General features: G+C 41.6%; 1 protein-coding gene across 1 annotated transcript; it reads right to left on the bottom strand.

Annotated features, from left to right (window-relative positions):
- Nucleotides 1-739: 739 nt before the first annotated feature.
- Nucleotides 740-26,542, bottom strand: LOC124269330 (long-chain-fatty-acid--CoA ligase 5-like). Its single transcript, XM_046704344.1, is given in 23 exon segments — nt 740-1,023; nt 1,644-1,715; nt 2,658-2,759; nt 5,046-5,135; nt 5,854-5,907; nt 6,559-6,675; nt 7,442-7,530; nt 8,487-8,559; nt 9,203-9,353; nt 10,251-10,333; nt 11,071-11,205; nt 11,987-12,064; nt 12,390-12,463; nt 12,806-12,857; nt 13,550-13,582; nt 14,002-14,174; nt 14,987-15,086; nt 15,769-15,801; nt 15,803-15,871; nt 16,542-16,609; nt 17,058-17,169; nt 18,271-18,442; nt 26,271-26,542. Coding segments are annotated over 22 exon segments (2,064 nt in total). The 5' UTR covers nt 18,442; nt 26,271-26,542; the 3' UTR covers nt 740-888.
- Nucleotides 26,543-26,725: the final 183 nt, after the last annotated feature.

Below are 26,725 nucleotides of genomic sequence, written 5' to 3'. Positions count from 1 at the left end.
CAGCACTAGACAGATACCCACCAGCACTAGACAGATATCCATGCTCTGTACAACCAGCACTAGACAGATATCCATGCACTGTACAACCAGCACTAGACAGATATCCATGCTCTGTACAACCAGCACTAGACAGATATCCATGCACTGTACAACCAGCACTAGACAGATACATGTACCCAACAGCTAGACGAGTGTACAACCAGCACTAGACAGATACTACCCAACAGCCGAGTGTTATTTGTGAGTGAGTATGGTTTTACGCCGCTTTAGCAATATTCCAGCAATATCACGGCGGGGGACACCAGAAATGGACTTCACACATTGTACCCATGTGGGGAATCGAACCCGGGTTCTAGCGAACGCTTTAACCACTAAGCTACCCCAACGCCCCTAGAGTGTTATTAGTTTAGTGATATGAATGATATATGATGATCACCACTGTCTAGGTTAATTTTCATGAACGCAACTGCTAACCGCGTCACCATATTATTCAACATTTTCTTCGAAATTCAGCTGGGCGAAATATTATTTGTTTTGTTTCAAGACTGTAATCCGAGGGGAACAATTTAAAAAAACAACAACCTTCAAGTAAACAGCAATTGAAGTGCTGCACACACATACACACACATGCATGCATGCACGCAAACACACACACACGCACGCACGCACACACACACACACACACAAAAAAACAACAACAACAACAACAACAACGTTGACATCAACAATTTCACAACTATTTGGGGGGATATGGAGGGAGTTTTTATGTCTCAGAACTTAACGAAATGTTTTTATAATCCTATTTCGAACTTTGGAATTTCCTTATATGCCCGGCAGGGCCAAGACCAGTGAGGTGAGTATTTCTGGTCTTGCGTTCAGGCAGCACGTTTACTGCTTGGCGTACATTGCATCTATTTCCTTCTTGAATGCTTTCCGCAGAACTGGGCGTTTTGTCTTGAAGCTGGGGGTAATGAACCCGTTCTCCACCGTGAAGAGTTCAGGGAATATATAGATGTCTTTCACCTGGAAATATAACATTAGTGTCAATAGTTAATATTTTACTTCACCAGAAGGCGAAACGTTCACGTGTTACCATTGTCAGTGCGTCACGTGTTTGTTTACTCGAGGTTTCTTCAACCACACCACGTGATAATTCAAGGTGATTGTGGACATGACACTAAAATGAGTGAGTATGGTTGTACGCCACTCTTAGCAATATTCCAGCAATATCAAGGCGGGGGACACCAGAAATGGGTTTCACACATTGATGACCCTAAAATACTCCTCAAACCTTTACGACCCTTGGCTTGGTGACGGATCCTTTTCGAAAACCCCGTGTCTGCCCTCCAACATGTAACTATACGCACGTCATGGGGACGTTTGTTATTGATAAGTCAGCTTTAAAACTACGTTCATTCACTTTTGCCAGAACAAAACGTTTCAGGCGGTATTGATGAAATGAAACGATCAACACGTTTTACCTGCGAAAAACACATTTTGTTTTCATTCAATTAAAATTTTGAATCCAATTCAAACATGAACGACAAAGGTTACAACTTTTAAATTTCAAGTATATCGAGAAAATGCTTTTCTTGTTGTATAAATAAGTGACTTAGTGCTAAGAGACAATGTTGTATATTAACCTGTTCAAAGCCCTTGAGGCCTCCGCTCTTGCCCGCTGACAACATGCCGGCTAGGACAGCTGCTTTCAAGTCCTGGAGCGGAAGAGGTACACAGAAACATAAACCAAGTAAGTGCTGTATTTGCGCATGAATGATTCACATTTGAAAATAAACATATATTTACCGATCATCATGGCGAATTTGGGCATATCATTTCCACCAATTAAATTACATTTGTGACGTCATTCCATTGTCTGTTCGCTCCATTACTTTTCAGGAATGGAGCGATGTGTACCAGTTTCAAAATAAAACCTTCATTTTGTCATTTTCACATTTAATTTTGATAACAGAAATATTCCCAATACTTCGAAAGTAATTTAAGTAGGGTAATATCCTCGTAACTCTCCATTCCTTAAAAATAATGTGCCTCGGCTCCATTATTTTTAAGGAATGGAGAGTTACTCGGACATTACCCTCTACGTAATTAGTCACTCTTCTATATCATCGTTTTCTTGGAATTGTGTTTTGACGAATTAATTTGAACATCCTTAAAAATTCGTTACGTCCGGGATTGAGTACTGTATTTGCGCATGAATGATTCACATTTGACAATAAACATATTTTACCGATCATCATGGCGAATTTGGGCATATCATTTCCACCAAGTAATTAGTCACCCTTCCATATCATCGTGTTCTTGGAATTGTGTTTTGACGAATTAGTTTGAACATCCTTAAAAATTCGTTATGTCCGGGATTGAGTACGACTCGTTCACACAATGATGAAAACCAAGAGATTCGTGATGCCATTTTAGTGAACACCTGTAGCCATCTAGACACTTCTGTGATCCTTTTTGTGCAATTTTAATCGATCTTTTGCCTTTTGAGCCAACGGAATCAGTTTTGGTGGACAAAAGAGAGTCGTTCCTCTCACGAGTTGACCTTTCATATTTACAAATTATTTGATGATTTGAGCTTATAACATTGAAATCGATTTCTTTTGAGTTTGTTTGTTTGAAGGGGCTTCGCTACGAACCTTGTCTGTCGCTAATTCAGCAGGTGTTTTGTTGATGTTGCGCTTACTCGCCCACTGGGTGATGTATTCTTCCTCGAGAGTGACCACGCCCATCACACATGACTGTGTAGGCAAGAGCAAGAGTAGTTCTTAAGTGGTAGGAGCGTATGGCTAATGTAAACTGACGTACAAAAATAAGTATACACATTTGTTGTTTTTTGGGTTTTATTTTTTGTTTTTGTTTGTTTGTTTTTTGTTTTGTTGTTGTTTTTTTTTGGGGGTGGGGGTCGATGTTATTTTCATTAACATGCATTAAAATTGTTGGGTCACCGCATCAACAGGAACACAGTGTGGGACGACTGCGAGCTGTCGACATCCGGGCCTGTCCGCCATTTGGGGACATGTCAATGACCCGTCAAAAACGTCTGAATCGACTACGTTGGGCGATTGGGTACGATATCTGTGGTGTTATGGCAACACCTACATATTGTTTGTGACCTGTCAGTCACAATCAACTCACTTTCAAAAAATTGTTTTGGGAAAATAATCATATATAGCACCAGATGTGTAGTTAATTTTGTACGTCAGTTTATGTATCACGAAAAACAACACTATTACAGCTTCAATGTTAAATATCAGATACATCAAGTATCAACAGCTAATTCACCATAGACAGGTAGGGTCTAAATAACAAACAGAAAGTGTACAGTATACAGAAGTTGATTTTACTTTACATTCCGACCGACCATAAATAACAAATTGACATTTTACTCGGGTCTCAAACAACCCTCTGATCTGAGAGTACAAGCAGTGATGACGTAGTTACGTCCCTTGAATTGAACGTGAAGTCTCGCTGGACTGAGCTACAAATACGAATATGTGCACTCCACTATCTACTAGTATCTAGAAAGGGTATTTCTATGCACAGGGGCTTGTAACGCTAAAACTGCCATCAATGTATATACTGTCACTGACGGGGTCTTAGTACTAACTGCCATCAATGTATAGACTGTCACTGACGGGGTCTTAGTACTATAGTATAAACTGTCACTGACGGGGTCTTAGTACTAACTGCCATCAATGTATAGACTGTCACTGACGGGGTCTTAGTACTATAGTATATACTGTCACTGACGGGGTCTTAGTACTATAGTATATACTGTCACTGACGGGGTCTTAGTACTAACTGCCATCAATGTATATACTGTCACTGACGGGGTCTTAGTACTATAGTATATACTGTCACTGACGGGGTCTTAGTACTATAGTATATACTGTCACTGACGGGGTCTTACTATAGTAACTACTATCAAGTATATACTGTCACTGACGGGGTCTTAGTACTATAGTATATACTGTCACTGACGGGGTCTTAGTACTATAGTATATACTGTCACTGACGGGGTCTTAGTACTAAAGTATATACTGTCACTGACGGGGTCTTAGTACTATAGTATATACTGTCACTGACGGGGTCTTAGTACTATAGTATAAACTGTCACTGACGGGGTCTTAGTACTAACTGCCATCAATGTATAGACTGTCACTGACGGGGTCTTAGTACTATAGTATATACTGTCACTGACGGGGTCTTAGTACTATAGTATATACTGTCACTGACGGGGTCTTAGTAACTGATATGTGACTGACGGGGTCTTAGTACTAAACTGTCACTGACGGGGTCTTAGTACTAACTGCCATCAATGTATATACTGTCACTGACGGGGTCTTAGTACTATAGTATATACTGTCACTGACGGGGTCTTAGTACTATAGTATATACTGTCACTGACGGGGTCTTAGTACTATAGTATATACTGTCACTGACGGGGTCTTAGTACTAACTGCCATCAATGTATAGACTGTCACTGACGGGGTCTTAGTACTATAGTATATACTGTCACTGACGGGGTCTTAGTACTATAGTATATACTGTCACTGACGGGGTCTCAGTACTAACTCAGGGGCGGATACAGCTTTTTGAGAAGGGTGTGTGTGTGTGTGTGTGTGCACACTATTGAGAAAAGGAGGGGTGCACACTTCATTTTCACCCGAGTTTCAATGGTCATTTAACAAACTTTCAGCACAAAAGGGGGGTGCGCACCCCTGCAACCCCCTCTGGATCCGCCTATGTAATGCCATAATGTATATACTGTCACATCAATGTATATACTGTCACTGACGGGGTCTTTGTACTATAGTCAGTGACAGTATATACATTGATGGCAGTTTTTAGCGTTACAAGCCCCTGTGTTTCTAAGGGTTTCTATCCCTTTGTTATATTTATGTCCGACAGAATCAATATCTGAATCCATGCACAGGCCAGTGTATCATCGCGTATCAGATAAGATAATTATACATTAGTGAAGAATCGTGACACGGCTACCGTAATCCTTCTTATACACGAACCTGTGAGCTGTTCCCGTCCACGAAACACTGGGCAACAAACTGGCTCCTCGTGTACACATTCTCGATCTTCTCACAGGCAATGTACTCGCCCTGAAGGAAGGACAGGATACACAAGTACAAACACCATTGCAACCTCCGGAAACATTAACTAGAAACAATATAATTATATTTATGTGGTTCCTTGACATCTCTGACAGACAACATTTTGGATTTTCTCGTGTTACGTGTTTATCTTCTTCACAACGGATTAGGGGTGGGTATTGCAGAGAATTTTCATATTGCAATATATTACGATGCGAAAGCATATATTGCGATATGTATTGCAATATATTGCAAGATGGTTTTTTTTAGCTAAAAACTACTTATACTCGAGTTAATGCTTGATTTATAAAGCAAAACCACAACAAAATCACTAGGGTTGATTAACCTTAATAAAAACTTTAAATCATGACAAAGCAAAAATGTAAATTAAATTTGGCACAAATGAAACAAGGAAAAGAACTTAACAATCCAGTTAAATGTAATTTTCACCACGATCATTCCCACAACCCTTTCCACAATTTCCACAATCATCAAGATTTCCAAGTGTTATGAAGTTTTCCGAATGCATGTCAAAATACCGATTTCGATCAGCGTATCGAAATACGTATCGTTTTCATTTGTGAACCGGTAAACCGGTAATGTTGCGCAGCCCTACAACGGATGTTAACTGATCTTAAAGTAACCTCACAAGTAACCATTGTCTTGTGAAAATGCTTCTGACACATGTGACTCCGTATTCATGTCATCGATGCGTTCAACAAATTACCTGGGAAAGTTTGAAAATGTTCTTCTTTCTGTCTATGATTCGAAGAGTTCCTTCCTGGAAAATGAATCAGGTTTGATAACAAAATTATGACACAAACAAACAAACAACGATAGAAAGAAAGAAAGAAAGTGTTAAAACAATCGAACTTCGTAACTTTGCCAGTCAGTGGTCAATTGGCTTGTCTCCGCCAAAGTGGATCTCGGTCAGTTCTGAAGGGATCCATTTCGGAACTACAGTACACTACATTTATAACGAAAGACGCTTATACCGAACCGAGGGCTATAACGAATAGTACTTTTGGCCCTAGTCACTTCGACTCACTAGTTGTCACATCATATAGACGAAATTCGGATAAAGAACTCTGGTTATAACGAACTAAAATTAGTGGTCCCTTTAGAATTCGTTATAACCGTAGTGGGCTTACATGCAAGTGAATTGCACAACATAGAACACGACACAAACAGTTGTGAACTTAATAACTGTACTAATCCAAATGTATCCAAAATAACGTGTATACCTAATTTCAGTAAAACATCGAAAGAAACCTTTTTACGAATAATATGCGCAGGGATTAGCCGTATAAAACAGATTAAAGTATATTAAAGCAATATCACTATCCCATTGCCGCCGAGCTCGAGGTATTATGTTCGTAGCGGTAAGAGCCGAAAGGTTCTGAGTGCAAGCCTGCAGTCAGTTGTTGTATACCTGCAGCCACTCCCCTACATCTCCCGTATGGAGCCAACCATCACTGTCTATAGCTTCAGCGGTCTTCTCTGGGTTCTTGTAGTAGCCTATGAATACATTGGGACCCTTGATGCATACCTGAAAAGAGAAAACACATCAGTGGATACCAGGGTGGGACCAGTATGGGTAGAAACGAGGAGATGCTTACATCATATTTACCAATGGAGGGATGGTACCATAAGACTATATATTCTGTGATTGGTACATTAACGCCAAACTAAGTTGCTGGTTATATCACAGAGAGCCTGCCTGATGTTGGAGAGAAGTGATGAAGCTTTCAGTCTGTCACCACCTTGGTGAAACCCATGAATAGGGGTTTGGTGCTAAGAAACCAATAACCATGGTCATGACAAGTTTAGATTCGAACCTTGGTTAATTGGTCTTTGGGAAGAGCACCCTTCCACATCAAATTGCCTACCCGACTGGGACTTCAGTTGTCTTCACGAGGCAAGGGAGCTAACTGACAATGAACATCATCTGTATATTTATCATCTGTTAACTCCCTTGCATTGGGATGATGCAGATGAGTTGTCTAGAATGAGAATCCTCAAAGCATGATGACAAATTGTCAGTTGACCTTGTGATGAGGGGGGGTGAGTCTATTGTTTTACGCCGCTGTAAACAATACCGAAACAATATCACGGCGAGGTACATGATCTCCGTGCTGTTTGTCTAAACTCTTTCACAACTAGTCAACTTATGTGTGTATGTGTACACACATAAATTGTGAGGAGACAACAATATAACTTATAAATCATGTTTGAAACATTTTTGATCTGCTTATCATGAAGTGTGGGTAATTAGTTTTCTCAGTTATGAATTGTTTTGTCTCAGTAATACTTACTTCTCCTTTGCAATCTTTGGCAAAGTAGTCCATTTCGGGAACATCCACCAGCTTGACGTAGTTACACGCCAGAGGAGGTCCACAGTGTCCTGCAGCGTAAGCATAAAATTGTAAACCTTACAAAAATCCGTAACGTCCTTAAACTGGCCCAACGCTTCGTTACAGAGGCAAGTTTTGTGCTTTCAGTCAGTAACGTGTTATGGTTCCACATCCGGTTGTATTGCGCATGCCTAGCGTCCTTAAGTTCAATATACACTGGAAACACGTCGACACATCAAAAGTTGTTTTTTTTCGTTGATACAATATTATCAAATTGCTCTGACGACGTTTATGCTTGAGAGAGATAACATTAACTTGACGAATCTATTCACTTAGGCCGCTGATAGTTTCTATTGAATACCAAAGCCTAGTGGATGCTGTTTATGTCGTCCAATCGCAACCTATGAGAAGTCGTACACCAAATGTCGACTCGTTTAGATGGACAGTTATTCACCTATCATATAACGTGGTTACAAAATGATACCCGTTAATCCGTACGAGCACGTGTCATGGATAACAATTTCCCCAATAAGTGAACCATTGTTATGTTTTTGAAAAGTTTTCTATCAAGTTCACTACAGCGACCGTCCGTTGGAAGAGGTTTCCGGGATGAGGGCATATCGCTATATAGGCCGATATATGTATCAAAACCATATAAGGGAAAACTGCCTCCGGTCCCTGTGCCCTCTATATCTGAATGGTGGCTTTACCACTTTGGAGAAACCTATGAGCACGGGTATGAAGCTGAAGAAACAAGAAACATGAACAGGGAGAATCTGGAATAAAAACCACGACCACAAGTTTCCGCCTTGCCAAAGGGAGACAACCCTACAAGCTACGCTGTTGGCCTGTCCTGGAGTAACGCGAGTTGGTCGATCAGGAAAGCGACTTGTAGTGCCAATGAAGACTGGGAAACCAGACCCTCTAAACTAATTGACGAAGGCAGGCAATTGTTATTGTTTGACACCTGTTTCACGAAACCAGTATACAAGTTTGTCCAACAGACCTGCAGAGCTTTCTCCTGGGATATTAAAGCTGATGCCTGCTGTTGATTCCGTCTGACCATACCCCTCTAGCACCTGCGGATGAGTGAGTGAGTGAGTGAGTTTAACCAGTATTACAGCTGCACCGTGTCAGTGAGAAGTGACAGGTGAACCCAAGGTGGCTTTCGCATCCCCTGCGAGCGCATAGTGCGCTGACTGCAGTATATAAACCGGCGAATCTTGCATTCAAATCAACATCAGTTGAATCAAGGGCATAGGCCGAAACAGAATTTATAAATTCCAAATGTAACCACAGAAATAGAAACTGGACAATCTCTTCTGGTTTATGTGCTCACGATTCAGGTTTTGTCCCATCTTGAACAATACATCGCCCAGAAAAGTATACACAACAACCAATAATGTATTCGCACGATCCGACTGGTTCAAAGAAAAGAGTAGAGACGATTTGGAGTGTAATAAATGTTCATATAGCACGGAATGCACGACTTTACATTATTCTTCATGCTTGTGAACCGGGAAGAGTTTTTAAGGATGTTTTAACTCACCTTAAATTATCTTTAAAATACAAAACGTTCAAATGAGCTTGCTTGCTCAAAAGAATAATCCTTGAATTTGTTCTTACTTGAAACTAGTTCAATCTTATTTTACTCGTAACGAAAATGACTCTATGACTTACGACAAGATAACCCGACGCGACTAATGGTGACCCCCAACCTACCATGCATCCCATCGTTGCCCTAAGGAAGTCGAGGACCGCTGGTGAGAGTGGCGCGGACCCAGATATGATGAGTCTGATCTTACCCCCTAGGATCTTCTGGATCTTCTTGAATAGCAGGCGGTCCCAGATTGTGTCCTTTCGGATCACACAACTAGATACAAACAAAACACAGACGTCACAGGGTATTGGTTTCGTTGGTTTACAACATCTCTGGCAAAGACGCATTGTGTGATTATGATTTTTTGCTGCTTTCAACACCATTGAATCCAAAGGACTGACTGACTGACTGAGTTTGGTTTTACGCCGCTTTTAGCAATATTCCAGCAATATCACGGCGGGGGACACCATAAATGGGCTTCACTCATTGTACCCATGTGGGGATTCGAACCCGGGTCTTCGGCGTGAATCCAAAGGACAACGGAGAATATTTCGTGTACCGTTTACCTTTCAGGTCGATATCCTTAACACCAAAGCAATCTAATCAACACATCTCAACAGAATTGTTTGTATGTCTAGTTGTTGCTTAACAACGCATTATCCCAGGTATTTGACGGTGACCTAAACATATTGAACCTGGACCACACCAACCAGTGGTCGATATTCTGAGCATCGATTCAGGATATCGGTTTACGACACCCTGTCAACCTGACCGTCAAGTTTGACACCTCATACGACCAGCATAGTTTGCTGGGAATATATTCTAACCATTATTCTTCGCCACTTGTCTTATACCACATCGTTCTTGTTATACAACGAATGGATTCCATATTGAGATATTAACTTGCAATGGAATGGTAGTCACTTCGACCATGGACAAGGCCCGGTACGTGATATGGCTGATGGGGGTGGCCCAGTGGGTAAAGTCTTAACCCGTCAAGGTCATTCTCCAAATGGAATTCAAACAATGTGAAGCCCACTTTTGGACTTCGTAAAGGGGTTCAGTAGTTTTATATGTGGCATAAACCCTTACTACCCGATATGCAAATGCACCCATACTGCTTACAAACACATGTCCATTGTGAAATGGTACAAAGGTTATAGTACTCACTCCCGTACTTCCACCAGCTTACTGTTGATTGCCCACGACAACAACGTCTTCTTAATGAAGCTGCCACGGACGCCGTTCATCACCTGGTTTGTCAAATATTCTGAATCAGTATTTGTTGCTGTTTCTTTGCTGTTTAACACCACACTCAGTAGCTATTAGACGGCGGGGTCTAAACACATGAATACGGACAATCTTGTCATAGGTCTAATGAACATCGATCCACGCCGTCGTGATATGATAGCGTGTAAGCATCATATCAGCCTGACCATCTGATCCACAAAGTGGCCTGTTACAGCCAGCATAGATGGCTGGGGATCTGTTGCAACTTGGAATCCCAACGGATATGACCTTATCAACGATAAACAGATGATCCTTAAATGCATTTTGTGAATGCGTACTCGATACTTTGGTGACATTTTGGAGACGGGTGCTTGACTGAATATTGTTTGACACCGCAATTGGAGTGTACCAGCTAAATCAAGGGGTCTGTAAATAACCGACTTAAGAATGGACAATTCTGTTGTTGGCCGCAAGAGCAACGGTCCGCGGGTTGAGAACACGCCGACACACAATCAGCTCCGTCACACATTCCAACCATCCATTCTTCATTAGCGGATGTTTGTCAGCCATTGCCGTGCTCTTGGACTTCATCAATGTGAAACGTCTAAACATCTTGAGCTTTTACGCTTTCATGCGAACTCGCGGTGATTAATCTGAACTACCTTTGAAATCGGTTCTTGCTGAGGCATTTAAAAGAACAGCTATCAGTTACGGACTTTCCAACCCCAGACGTATCAATCTGAATTAATGTTAATCTGACCTTGTCGTAGATTCTGTTGAGTAGGCGGGGCACCGTGGGGAAGAATGATGGTTGGAGGGTCTGCATGTCGTCAGTGAGAAGCTTGATGTCACCCTGGAAGAAGCCGATCTGTCCCCCCACCGTGAACATCAGTATCTGGAGGGGGTAAACAGGGAGGTACTGACATTACAGCAGGAACAAAAGATCCAAAGATAAAGCCTTCAGTTGTTGGAGCTTTCTGAAGAATGGAATCCAAGCCTTGACGACCGAACGACTTTAACCACTGGTTACATATACCTGGCTTTTCTTGATGTATAAAACGCAAGACATTCTGCATTGGCAGATTCTTTTCATACTTTCACGTTAAATTTCGAATCACTCGTAAAATCGCCCCCGTCGGCCTCAGCCTTGTTTTGGCGAATCTGGCGGTTCTCACAGATTATAATCTGAACGTTTCATGTATTTACACTTTACAATGAAAAGTGGGTAACATGGTAACGTAAACCTGGCCCTCAGCTGCTTCAACGACAAATTTCTACACATCTGTTATAAGGTTGAAATCCAAGGACTATTTTGTTTACAATGTAGATATCTTCTTATCCGTTTACTATTAAGTATCAGTTTTTCTATATACAATTATAGATTGACGAGTGTGGATTCGACATGTGTTATTGGCTATACGAAAAAGTTATGATGAATCATGCATGCTGATATCATGCCTAATCCCAAACCAGTAAACACATAACTTTGTCTGTTGAATGGGAACTTTAAATAGGAATTCAAGATCGAAAACAAAAACCATGATTGGTGTTTTTGAGGGCCGCCATTTTCTTTTCCCCAACCCGTATGGCGCACATTGGCAGCTGACATTTCTAATGGATCATCACATGAAGAGATGGAAGTACGGTATACGGTAACCATAGCTACTGCAGCCTACCTGCATGCCCCTCTCAAACATGTGAGCAAGAGGGAGGTAGGATAGATGGCGGTCACTCGGGCTCAGGTCAATGTGGTCCTACGGAAACAGCAAAAAAACATTGAGTGTTGTCTGTTTGTGATTTAACTCAGCAATGCTCCATCAAAATGACGGAGGAATGTAAATTATCTGGACAAGACAGTCCAGTGATTTATCGGGAAACGATAACATATCAACAAAGTTTGACACCTCATCCCGTTAGTCGCCTCTTTCGAAATTATGGTTGCTGAAGACCAATTCTAACCTGGATCCTCACAAGTGTAATGGGTAAGTGATTGAATTAAGCGGTCTCAGCGCTAACACTACCCTAAGTCTATGTGAGTTAAACATATTAAGAAAGGAGACAAGCTGTTGTATTTCTTACCAAGATGTGGAACATAACAGATCCTAAGTTGGAGATGAGATTAGCATGTGACAACATCACCCCTTTAGGATCACCTGAAATATAACATACAGTTAAATCACGTGATTGTAAATGTCTAACATACATTCAAGAACATGTATCCAGCAATGGAATTTTTTCATCAAACTTAAAGAGGAATGGAAAGATAGACATTGGTTGCAGGGTCTCTAGTCTTCCAGGTATCCGCGCGGTGACACACAACCTGGCAGCTTGCCGGTTACCAGTCATCCCCATCGACATGGTACTGGGGTTCCATTCTGTCCTTTAAGTAGTCCTACCATAAGACAAGCATGGTATACTGGGGGCATATTTTGTCAATGACGCCCTACCATGAAGCACTAAGGATGTTATCTGACTGAAGGCAAACGGTACATCACCTGTGGTGCCACTGGTGTAACACACGGTGGCGAGATCAGATGGGGTGGGGAGCTAAAACAGAACATAAACAATGTACCGTTAACACACTGATGACAGCAAAAGCCACAGAATATGAAATTCAATCAGTGAGTGACATGCGTTTTATGCCTTAATGTGATATTACACACACTCTGTCAGTGATATTACGGTTTTGTGGCAAAGTAAGAAAAGCCTGAATGATAAACATTTTAGACGTCTGTCATTACACAAAAATAAAAAATAAATAAATAAATAAAAAAAATAAAAAATAAATAAATAAAAAATAAAAATAAAAATAAAATAAAATACACGTAATGCAAAGAAGTCAAAATACAGAGACAAGAGAGACTCCAGGTTTGACTGACTATCAGCTGATTCCTCATAATAATATCCAAACAAAAGATACATCGAACACAAACAACTGTAACTTGCAAGCTTTACCATCACCCTTGTACAACATATCCAACATGGTAGGTTCCTTATGGTTGCGATTTCATTGTATATACCCCAGGCCTCCATGGAACCAATTCAGTATTCACTAAACTACCATGCCATAGATTAAATTTCACAAACTGTTAGCAAGAATGTGTGACGGTTGATTAGATACATGTATAATCAAATTTAACAACAGTTCTTTCAATTTTCAATTATATACAAAACAATGTCGGTATACATTCTTTTGTCCCTCAGTATATTTTGCAACGACGTGAGAATAACGCACTTACCACCAGGTCTTTGGGATTCTCACGTCCAAGTTTCTAAAAGCAGAAAATCATATAGTTTCAGAGCTACAGGCAACAATTAAACGTAATGAAGACGAGGTGAGCGACTTGAATAATGACTGGTAATAATTACCTAAAATAATACTGGCCACGTGATGACAGGCAGGTAGCCATTGACAGGCTTAACGCCGCTTTTAACATTATTCTAGTTGTATTATCGTGAGCTGGCTTAATGTGGGAGGGAAACCCGAAGTAATGCAGGTGTGAGACGTTTACTATATTGATGAAACCAGCGACCTGAAAAATCTAGAAACATAATCGTAACGAACCGAGATTCGAACCTATACTTTTCTGGAGAGCCAAAGGGGTGCACATGTACATGGCGAATTAAGTTAGATTAGACGGCAGTGTCTACCCATGTACCCTGTTGTTTGAACGTCTCCAGTGATACATACCTCTATGTCACGAAACAGGACCATCTCGATGTTGTATGTGGCGGCAGTATCTTGGTTCTGTTTGGAGATCGCCTCTATCATCACGATCCTTTTGAGGGATGGAAGATGCTGAGCCTGGTCCAAGATGAGCTGAGCCTTGTCTGGACTGTCACACACCAGGGTGCTCAGTTCAGCTGTTTATAAAACACATTGTCACAATTTGTATGATATCATGTAACGGTGGTTGTCATACACCAGGGTGCTCAGCCCAGCTGTCGGGAAACACATTGTCACAATTTGAATGATATCGTGTAACGGTGGTTGTCATACACAAGGGTGCTCAGCCCAGCTGTCGGGAAACACATTGTCACAATTTGAATGATATCGTGTAACGGTGGTTGTCCAACACCAATGTGCTCAGTCCAGCAGTCGGGAAACACATTGCAACAATTTGTATAATATCATGTAACGGTGACTGTCACACACCAAAGTGCTTTGCTAAACACATGCCACAACATATGTGACTTCTCGCTTAGCTCAACTGTCACACATTTAGCAGAAAACTAACGTTTTATGTAACAACATTTGTGCTTTTTCCATCGATATGTGAACACGAAATCTATAAATATTCCATATTTCAAAGATGCTCCATCTAATGTGTTGTAAAAGGATGGGACGAACCCGAAGCAGTACTAAAAACTGTACATTACTGAGAAAATAGTCCATATTGTGTCAGTATACGGTCTGTAACATATAAGTGATACCTTGGGTTTATACACAGAGGAGAACATTTTGTTTAGTGACACATGCGGCAATATTCCACCTACTACCAGAGACTGATAGATAAGCAAAGGTCCACCCCATGATTTGACATTTAATCAACTAAGTCACAGGATATAACCATCCGATTCTCAGATATAGGTACCAGACACAAAGTGAAGCTGATAGTGAAGTACTACATCAATCATACAGTCAATATCTGGAACAATGTCTGCCTATCACCTACTCTGGTTGATGATGTAGATGCAAGCCTGGATCCCCAGGGTGTCGTACAAGGGCACGGTTACCATAGAGAACATGTTGTTGGCTTGTTCCGCCACCGTCCACTGGAAGAAGATATATATGGGAAAATATAACGAGTGCTTTAGATTATGAATGCATTAGACATTTTAGTGATGGTACTTTCAGTCATCGGTTTGCCTGGGTGAGGTCCGATTATCTTTAGTTCACGTTATGTCACTGGAATATTGAAGTCTGTTGTGAGGCAACTAACTGATGTATATTGGGAGCATTACACAGGGAATGAACAGCCATATGTGATAGAGGCTTTGATTGTGTTTTAAACCCCTTCAGAATTTGAGGTTAGTAGCCTAAGGTATGCATGGTATAACCTGTTTGCTGTGTCTTATTTTTGTAAGTATAGAGAGCTTGGTAGATCAATGGAGAGTGTATTCCTCCGCTCACTGAAACGTTACAAAGGATGTATAATCTTTCAGACATTTTTGTCGTTTATCCTTCTCACAATTTTTATAGATCTGCGTGTGTTAAAAGTTCGAAATATTGAAATTACAAACGTTGTCCGGTGTATCAATCTTAAATACATGTATATATCAATATACACCCAGAAAAAAATCACTCCAAACACCATACACGCAATCAAATAGCACTACATAGCAAGGGTCATTTTGTGGAAGGTCACTCGAGGAAAGATGGACAAGGTGGTAGATCCAAGGTACTTATAATGATTGAATACAGATATCACCCTGGACAGTCGAGGATGATACTTACCTCGATTTTGTTCTTGCTGTATATTCCTATGAAAGGAGTCTTTTCCTGGCTTCACTCCCTTGTGAAGAAGTCCTGAACCAAAGGCACGGGCTTTCTCGTATACCTTCAAGTGATGAGTGTAAGATTTGTGGGTGATGGTGTCACAGTGAATACACATCGAAATATGACATGTCTTTGTAGTTCAACATAAATCATTTAATGACAAGCAGAAAAATATAGACTATTATGCTAAATAACACATATATTTGATTTGATTCAGGCGTGAACCTATATTCCAAACTGTTATTTAAAAATAGATTAATTTTGCTCATAGGTCATTTTCATTTTCTGTGCAAGTCGTGTGTCGCCAATTCCCATTCCTTATGTGGGCGGATGGGGTAGCCTACTGGTTAAAACGTTCGCTCGTAACGCGGAAACCCGGGTTCGATTTCCCACATGGGTACAATGTGTGAAGCCCATTTATGGTGTCCCCCGCCGTGATATTGCTGGAATATTGCTAAAAGCGGCGTAAAATCATACCCACTCACTCACTCATCCAATGCGTGTCCTAAATTAATCATATCTGTTATATACGAATGCTTATTGATTGGTCACTATGGTGGTCAACTATACAAAATGAAAAGAAAACAGTATGAATTGAATGACCAGTGCTGTTTGGGAACAATGATTATCGCAGAGCCACAAGCAGGGACAGGAGACTGACAAACCTAGAGATATATATTCTGAAGCGGTGTTACACCCTACGTTATACTTAATTAGCACTATGCCATTACCTCGTTGTAAGAGAGCCACTCATATTCCTTGTTGGGGCCCGTCCTTGCTCCAAGACAGGGGCCATTATCTGCAATGAGTGAAACAGGTTTGCTGTTTAACGCCACACTCACCAATAGTCCAGCGATATGGCAGCGGTCTGATAATAATCGAGTTTGGACCGGACAATCCAGTGATCGACATCAAGAGGCTTGATCTGCGCAGATGGAATCCGGTGATATGCAGCAACCAAGTCAACGAGTCTGACCACCTAATCCTGTTATTCGCCCTGGTATTTATATCTCACATCGGGGATTGCATGGTCATAGTTAACTCCCAGACATTATCAACGTAACATAATAAGACCAATCAAATAATATTTCGCTCTATATCACTGTTGCTGTTATTTACCGTGATGGTGTTAATATTATGATGGGGTGTCCAATGTGGGACAGCTCGTATCCAAAGTGTTTCTCTGTGGTGAAACATATTCAACATTTCGGGGACACACGAGTGAGGCCGGACTGGTCAGTACTTACTAGACTGTCGTATGCCCCTCTGGAAGACTTCGTACAGGGTCCTCGCGTCCTCGTACAGGTAGTGCATCAACTGACCCTTGGCCTTCGGGTAGGCGGACATTCGACTTCCATCCTGAAGTCAGAGTTTACGTCATAGACTCACTGATTCGCGTTACTACTACTACTGCTACTACTGCTACTACTACTACTACTACTACTACTACTACTACTACTACTACTACTACTTATAAATATTTTAACTACAATTATAATGACAATATTGAAATTAATGAAGTGGTGATAATAACAAAAGAACTGCTACCACCACTATTACTACTACTTCAGCAGTACCACTACAGGTACTACTACAGGTACCACTACAGGTACGACTACAGGTACGACTACGGGTACGACTACAGGTACCACTACAGGTACGACTACAGGTACCACTACAGGTACCACTACAGGTACTACTACTACAGGTACCACTACAGGTACCACTACAGGTACTACTACAGGTACTACTACAGGTACCACTACAGGTACTACTACAGGTACTACTACAGGTACTACTACAGGTACCACTACAGGTACCACTACAGGTACTACTACAGGTACTACTATAGGTACCACTACAGGTACCACTACAGGTACTACTACAGGTACCACTACAGGTACTACTACAGGTACCACTACAGGTACTGCTTCACGCATTAGTGCAGCCACTAACACTACTTCTTTGAATTCTACTACTACTACTACTACTACTGCGACCCATGAAGATCTGTGTTCGGATTTGGTCTTCAGCAATGCTTGTCGTAAGAAGCGACTTACGGGATCGGACTATCGTTACTGCTCTTGAGCTACTACTACTACTACTACTACTACTACTACTACTACTTCTACTACTACTGCGTAAGAGGCGACTTTACGGGATCGGACTTACGGGATCGGACTATCGTTACTGCTCTTGAGCTACTACTGCTACTACTACTACTGCTACTACTACTACTACTACTACTACTACTACTACTTCTACTACTACTGCGTAAGAGGCGACTTTAAGGGATCGGACTTACAGGATCGGACTATCGCTACTGCTCTTGAGCTACTGCTACTGCTACTGCTACCACTAGTACTACCTCTTCTGCTGCTAATACTATTACAACTGCTGCTACCACTTCCGTCGTTGTCAGATATTTCTCTGTAAATAACAGTTAGTCCAACCCCTCACCTCCAACTCCACCGACTGGTCACTGAGGTCCACTGGGGGGACTACTTGAGGGGGTCGTGACGTCATGTAGTAGCTTGCAGCCGCTAGTCCAACAAGCGTTAGTGCACTCGCACCGATTAAACCAACGTTATCCGCGTACAGTTCTTTGAACGTTGAAGAAGAGTCAGACATCCTGAAACGTATAGCAAAAATAGTTACAATGTGTAATGTCGACATGAAAAATAGACGAAACCTGCGAGGTTTGTAACAAAATAATAAAGTACAATCAAGCATGTACCAAAGAAGGAAATAGATGTCCAGGCCGATTGTTGATCTGCCTCACCCCCACAGGGCCTTACGGCTTGGAGCTTTGTACTCGTGATCCGAGCAGTGGGATGCTGAACAGCCGATGATAACGTGGAACGGAGGAGTGGTACAGCAACGGGCGCTTCAGTGCGTTAATTCTTTTCGTGACGACGTGAACTGTACATTGAACTTTGGTGTGGTATTTAACTATGACTTTTACTGTGATTGATATTCAGATACACAGCAGTGTACCGGGACCACACATTACATCTTCTCGCATAGTCGTGACATTTCAACTACATATACCAGTCTCTCATTATAACATTCAAACAAAATATCCCCCAACTCTCAAGCACGTCGAAAATGTTTTTTGGCAAGCCTCCATCTTTTCAACGAAAATAAGTCCTGCTTATGGAGTTCAAGGTACAACTACAGAATACCGGATACCTACCAGCCATATTGTATGCTGTCACGTCACCCTAACCCTAAACCTTACCCTAACCCTAAACCTTACCCTAACCCTAACCAAAAGTAAACTCGCGTGCTTTCAAAGATGGCGAAAGGTATCCGGTATTCTGTAATCTGATACCCATCAGCCATATTGTTTAGTGTCACGTCACCCTAACGCTAACCCTAACCCTTACCCTAACCCTAAGAAAACTCGCATGCTTTCAAAGATGGCGGAAGGTATCCGGTATTCTGTAGTCTTACCAAAGAGGAAGGCGATTTAGTAAATATTTCCGAGACTGAATGATAGTCTTGTTTTTTTTTTTTTATAAATGCTTAATATCAAATCACTTCTTCAAAAAACAATGTGTTTTTCACTGAACATGTGTGATATTAAAATACTCGACACGTGCTGTTGATTTAGGGTACGAAGAACGTTTCACGTTATTTTCACCAAACTAAATCAAATTAAATGGTTCTACTCCAGATGTTTTTGAAAACTTTATAATTTGAATTCTTTCAGCTACCATAAAGAACGAAGGTGACTAAGCTTTTAAACAATAATTAAAGAATTATGAAAATGAATATCATAAAAATATGAATCATGACATGAAGGCGACACAGATGTTGACCATAGCTGTTTATCGTTGCAGTATAGGAGTACCATACTGGTATTTGGTGAATATAAAGAAAGATGAGCGACAAGAGTTTTTCGGAAAACTGAAGTTAACATGGTCTGATGTAACTAAAATACTTTTGTGAGGGAGGTAAATCCAACTCGTGACTATTTCAATATTTCATAATTTCTGTCGCTGATGCATGAAATTTGGAAACATCCTCAACATGCCCACCAAAAACACCCTTAGAGACCACGCATTTTGTAACCCTGATCAAACAACGTTGAGCAAGAGCATTTTGAATGTTCAGCTTACTGGGTTTGCACACGGAATCGCGCATTCGAGTATGTCCTTTGGTTCTTGCTACGACCTATGCCTGATGTATAACTGTGATTGCAACTATTAACAACATTTTCATTAAAGTGGGATATCCAAGAAGTATGTTGTTTCCCATTGAAATCAATCAAACAAACAAACAAACAAACACGAACACGAACGAACGAACAAACGAACACGAGCAAACGAACGAACGAACGAACGAACCAACCAACCAACCAACAAACAAACAAACAAACAAACGCAAACCACCTGACTCGGACAGTTTAAATATAAGTAACAACGTCGTGAAATGTTCTGTTTTTGCAAGCTTTCACGATAAATCCACATGTCCAAGAAAATGTTCTATAAACGTCTGTCACACAAACGTTATCACTGATGGTTATGCGTGTAACGTGTAACGACGAAAGTAACGGCGTAAATAACGCCGTGCTGGTTGAATTACATCAGATTTAATGCCATCTGATGTTAAGTGAGTGAGTGCGTTTAGTTTTACGCCGCTTTTAGCAATATTCCAGCAAAATCAGGGCGGGGGAAACCAGAAATGAGCTTCACACATTGTACCCATGTGAGGAATCGAACCCGGCGAACGCTTTAACCACTAGGCTACCCCGCCGCCCCCCGAAGTTAAGTGAATAGGCACGAGTATTTGATACATGGTCATACTCACGGCTTCGGAAGTGAAATAGATTGAAGTGAAAGACTGCAGATCAGCACCATTTATACTCACCGGTAAATTACCGCAACACCTGTACCAGAGTTAACGCCGGATGCACATGCTTTTTAGCAATTTAATGCATGATCCTCGTGCAATTCATCTGCTTAAAGTTTGCAGTTGGTTCCCCAAAGTTAGTAGAGAAATTCATCTTCCATGTAACTACACATATATGCATAACATATAGTGAATGCTTTTAAGTGAGTGATAGGTGATATAATTTTTGATGGGTGATATAATTTGATAGAAACTGCTTACAGTGTGATGACTCTCAGCTTTCCGCGAGTCAAACAAGGTCTAATAACATTGTGACAGAGGTATTAGCAGTGTGACGTCATAACTACACAGCAAAAAAAGTTAAGCACCCCCCTGATTTTTCACAGAGGGGTGAACTTCATGGAAGCATGGTATGAAACTGAGAAAAAGAAGAGAAGCAAAACAAATTTTAATTAAAAGAACAATCATTTGGTCATTTGGAACAGAAGTTTTGTAACGGTATGAGCACTAAAAGTGCATGAAAACACAGAGTGAAATTGAAATGGAATTGCATCCAAAAGACATGTGTGTTGAAGTATCGTCAGTTCAATGTCTTGGGGTGTGCCACCCGGTAAAAGCAGCTTAAATAAAGTGGATCAGTGTCCCAGGAATCACAAAACATCAGTAACGTGTACTGCCACCACGTGCCTGATTAACTGCAGCCACTCTTCTTGGCATACCCCTAACCAGGTTCCTTAATTGTTCCATCGGTATCCGCTGCCACTCCCCGTGAAGAACTGCCTCCAGTTCCCCCAGGTTTTGTGGAGGAGGATTCCTTCTTTGTACCCGACGCCCCATGATGTCCCAAACATGTTCGATGGGATTCAAATCAGGAGACACTGATGGCCAGGGAATTCGTGTCACAGCATTATTTGCCAGATGTTGGTTTACAGCATGTGAACGATGAGGTCGTGCATTGTCGTCCATGAACAAGGGTCTTGTGGCAAGTCTGTGGTCATCGAAATGATCAATAATTACAGGATCCAGAACCTCCTGAATGTAGCGAGCGCCTGTGAGTGAACCTTGTATAGTCACCAAATCCAGTCTACAGTCGTAGGAGAAGCCTCCCCAAACCATTACGGATCCCCCGCCAAATGGTACTCTTGGCAAAATGTTCTTGGGGGCAAGACGTGTATTTCTAGTCCTCCATACTCGGGCTCTCCCATCCACAATATGCAGGAGGAAACGACTTTCGTCGGTCCAGTGTATTCTCCTCCATGATCGTAGGTTCCACCTCTGCCTGTGCTGACACCATAATCCCAGCTGACGCTTGTGGTGATTTGTGAGCTGTGGACGCCTGATGACCCTTCTGGCTCTTAATCCAGCAGCTTTGAGGCGGTTTCTCACAGTCTGGTTGCTCAAGCGGCGATGAGGTAACCAGGCCTGTTTCAGAAGGGTGCTTGAACCAAAACGCTGGCGTCTCACATGCCGTAACAGAGCTGTATCCTCCTGGGGCGTGGTAGCTTTTGGTCTTCCAGAACGGGGAAGGTCCTTTACATCATTTGTTTGCGCATGCTTCCTCACCAGACGGCTTATTACGGTGTAGTGCAATTTCCTTGTAAGAAAGTCCTGCCCGATGAAGTCCAATGATCTGCCATCTCAATGCCTCGGAAATTCTCCTTCGTGCCATTGTCAATCAGAAGTGCAAAAACAGTGATAATGAAGTCGATACCGATCCTTAAATACCCAATGCTTGTGGTTGTTTGAAACTTTGGTGTGTGCAACACATGGGTGGCGGGATTCACGTGCATGCGGCTGCGTTCGTGAGAGACATTTTCTAATAAGTAACACCTTATTTTATCACCAATATACCACTCTTTGATTTGCCATCATGAGGACTGAAATTTTGTTCCGACATATACCGATAATTCAGCTTTAATTTGAGGGGTGCTTAACTTTTTTTGCTGTGTATATATACCATTATGACGGCAAATATCTAGAGGTATTACACTAAATAGTGTAATATTGCCGTAAAAAATAGTACACTGCAGTATCTTACACGGACAAGTAATAAATGAAGTTATTAGGTAGGAAGCAGGTACTTGTACATTAGTCATGTAATTGTTAGGTGTGAGTGAGTGAGTTTAGTTTTACGCCGCACTCAGCAATATTCTAGCCATATGGCGGCTGACTGTAAATAATCGAGTCTGGACCAGACAATTCAGTGATCAACAGCATGAGCATCGATCTGCGTAATTGGGAACCGATGACATGAGTCAACCAAGTCAGTGAGCCTGACCACCCGATCCCGTTAGTCGCCTCTTACGACAAGCATGGGTTACTGAAGGTCAATTCTAACCCGGACCTTCACGGGTGTAATTGTTTGGAGTGAGTGAGTGAGTGAGTGGGTTGAGTTTTACGCCGCACTCAGCAATATTCGAGCTATATGGCGGCGGTCTATAATAATCGAGTCTGGACCAGACAATCCAGTGATCAACAGCATGAGCATCGATCTGCGTAAGTGGGAACCGATTATCAATTCTAACCCTGACCTTCACGGGTGTAATTGTTTGGAGGGAATATTAGTTATAATTTATAGCCAGAAAATGCATGTGTTGTGCAGCTGCTTGCCTGTTGAGTTTTACCATAGAGCAGTTCCCCTACACCTCCCTCTTTTTTCCCTGTTGGGAGAGTCGGTGGGGTAGCCTAGTGGGTAAAGCGTTCGCTCGTCATGCCGAAGACACGGGTTCGATTCTCCATATGGGTACAATGTGTGAAGCCCGTTTCTGGTGTCCCCCGCCGTAATATTGCTGGAACACTGCGTAAAGTGGCGTAAAACCATACTCACTCACTCACTCCTTGTTGGGATCCCAGGCCATGTCATGGTGGAGGGGACATAACTTTAGGACTAACAAATACAAGTAGAAACTCTGTATGTGACTAAATGATTGGCCCCAAACACAGACATTCCGCACTGTTAACTTGGCTTGCAAACAGTGTGTTTCTTCACATCCGACACATTCCAACATCCCCTCCACACTTCTAACTGTCGCTGTGAAGCCCATTTATGGTGTCCCCCGCCGTGATATTGCTGGAATATTGCTAAAAGCGGCGTAAAACCAAACTCACTCACTCACTCTAACTGTCGCTTTCCTTCGCACTTGTTCAGTCCCCTACTATACTTAACTAAATCTTCCAATGGACACCATACGGATACCTGTTTGTCGCTAGTTAATTCCGCTCTTGGCCTCTACAGACCAAACAAACAGTCTTTATTATAATTTGGAGGTTTACAAGCTGATCGAAACTCAAAACGTTCAAACTGTTTTAGGTATGGCTGACTTTAAACAAATATGAATGGGTTATAAGATTGAACACATACACACCATTTATAAACATAAACATACACATACACGCACACACGCACACACGCACACACACACCTAAAAAATGGCCGCAATTACTGAACTTTCATAATTTCCCTTTCATACAGCCTTTAAAGCAATACTACAGCTCTAAACAGAACAAGTCTAGTTTTTCTCAGATTCTGCACATTTACCTAGGTTCATTTTGAGTTTCAAACACCCGCACACGACACACACTCACACACCCCTCCTTACTCCCCCCTCCATCTTCCCCTTAACAACCCCAAACACCCCCAAACACACACACATCCACAATCCCCAACCACCCACCAACCCACCCACCACACACACACACACACAGAGCCACACTCTCAAACATGACAAATTGCGATGTTTTACGGTCACTGAACAAATGAAGTCCCCTCAACTCTGCCAATTAGCCAGCTCAAATCAACACGGATCACTGCTCGCTGGACAACTTCACATGCTGTTTATATCATATTTCTACTTACAAACACAACTAGTTTCCAGATAAGACAGCATTGGAAGTACACATCTCCCCAAAGCAAATAGAACAACATGCCTGTGCTGCTCGACATTTAAAACTGGGACACAGTTATCGGGTCCAAATAGTGTAGAGTCCAAGTTAATATATGACAATATAAACCTGTTCCCAATCCAAGAAAATCGGTTTAACGATAAACAGTTATCCAGATAATCAGTTACACTGAAACCGGTTTCTACTCTACAATACGTACCATCACATAGCAGCTCACCGGAAACCCCTGCAGTTCTGCAATGTGCAGCTCTGTGACACTGTTACTGCATGATGCAGCTGTATGCTCTCAACCAGGCCTCTAGACTAACTCTTAGTCCCTGAATATATATATACTTTTGATGGTAACAAATAAACCCACTTAAATTGAAAAGGAGTTGGGAGATTCCTGAACCTGGGGAAATCTAGATTTCATTTAGGGCTTTAGCATTGCAGGGAGGGCAAGGCAGTAGGGAACTTAATGTGGTTCAGGGACTGTGAGACAGACTACGAGGCCACATGTGTGTAGCACCGCCCTCTGTCACAGTTTATTAACATTTGAGTTCCGTGAGGGTGTTGAGTTCCACGTGAAAGCCGAGCCTGTGTGGAAAGGTTACGCTGCGAGTTTGAGCAGCATGAGATAGAAACGAAAATACTAAGTAGTAGAAATTAGGGAAAGAGTATGTGTTTTAAATATCGAATCTTGACAGGGTCAGGCGAAAATGGATTCAATACCTGCATTGGATATACAAATACAGCTTGTGATTTATGTTGAGATCGTGAGAAAAGCGTTTTAATTTAACAGGCAATATGATTGCTTGTAGAACAGTCATTAGCCTTGCTCCAAGGCTGTACTGAGTGATAAGTCCATGCATGTATAGTAATTCTATCCAGAGGCAAGTCTAGATAAGGGGATAGTCTAAGCACCCCAGTTTGTTTTTCATATTTTTTTAGAAATGATTATTTAAACTATTAATAATTACCGTAGAGGCTTGTGCAAGTCTAAACGGTCATACGCAAAGACACGTTTGCAATTTATCATGATCATATGTTTGAATACAGAAATCCCATTAATTAGATATTTTTGGGATGCATAATAAAGTCCTGTTGTAGCGGAAGCTGTTTCCTGGACGATTATGTTTAAATGTTTACATTAGTTCAAATAACAATAATGACTCGGTAATCCGGACATTTGTTAATGCGGACGAATTCTCTGGCACCAATAACGTCCACGCTACAGGTTCTTAAACTATACACGTGAGTCCCTTGAACACTGTGGAAGACGTGGAGTTGTCTTTCACATTCACACGTTGCATACATTGATGTGAAAGTAATACTCCGTGATGATGATGATGATGATGATGATGATGATGATGATGAGTGTGTATTGGTAATGGTGCATATATGTGCGTGCCTTCGATTGGGCGTCCGTGTTTTTAATGTGTGTGTGTGTGTGTGTGTGTGTGTGTGTGTGTGTGTGTGTGGTTATAACGATGAATGTTTACATGTGAGGGTCTAATGAATTATGAACATCACGACTTTGCACACAGGAATCTATCCGCTACAAGACATGTTAACATACTCCATTATCAAGTGAGCTAATCGCCATCATTTACCCAGTATTTGGGCCACTTTCAAGTTTCTGAAATGAATTAAATACAGAAACAGTTACCCTCACAACGCGAAAACACCCTATACATGTTTATACACATACATTCACGTACCTTGCTTCTATCGATCCCTTAGTGTACAATGGAAAGTCTAGCTGTAGTCATTCAAGGGTTCGAAGTTCAAGGGCAATGTTCAGGTCCTTGCAGGTCCGACGACGAACCTAACCACGTGGAAGAAGGGGTGTGTCCCCACGATATGTAAACATGCCTTGACGTAACCCCTAAGTCCTCAATGTATAGTAGTCTGGGTCTATGGGCACACAATGCTTTACACAATGTGCAGTTGACCGCTAACCCCAATAGTCAAGTAACTAAAGATTGTCAACATAAAGAGGTGATAGGGTTAGACGTTGTGTTGAGTGATAACGTCGCGTCATATGTCAAACACGCGCTGATGGTAGATATATATGTACTGTGTAGTAGATAAGAGGTAATATCTACCAGTCCGAGAGTCGGTGGGGTAGCCTTGGGGTTAAAGCGCTCGCTCGCCACGCCGAAGACCCGGGTTC

The sequence above is a fragment of the Haliotis rubra genome, unplaced genomic scaffold (genome assembly GCF_003918875.1).
Source record: "Haliotis rubra isolate DU_JTF1 unplaced genomic scaffold, ASM391887v1 Scf144, whole genome shotgun sequence".
NCBI classification, from domain to species: domain Eukaryota; kingdom Metazoa; phylum Mollusca; class Gastropoda; order Lepetellida; family Haliotidae; genus Haliotis; species Haliotis rubra.
This window is presented reverse-complemented; position numbering and strand designations above follow the sequence as displayed.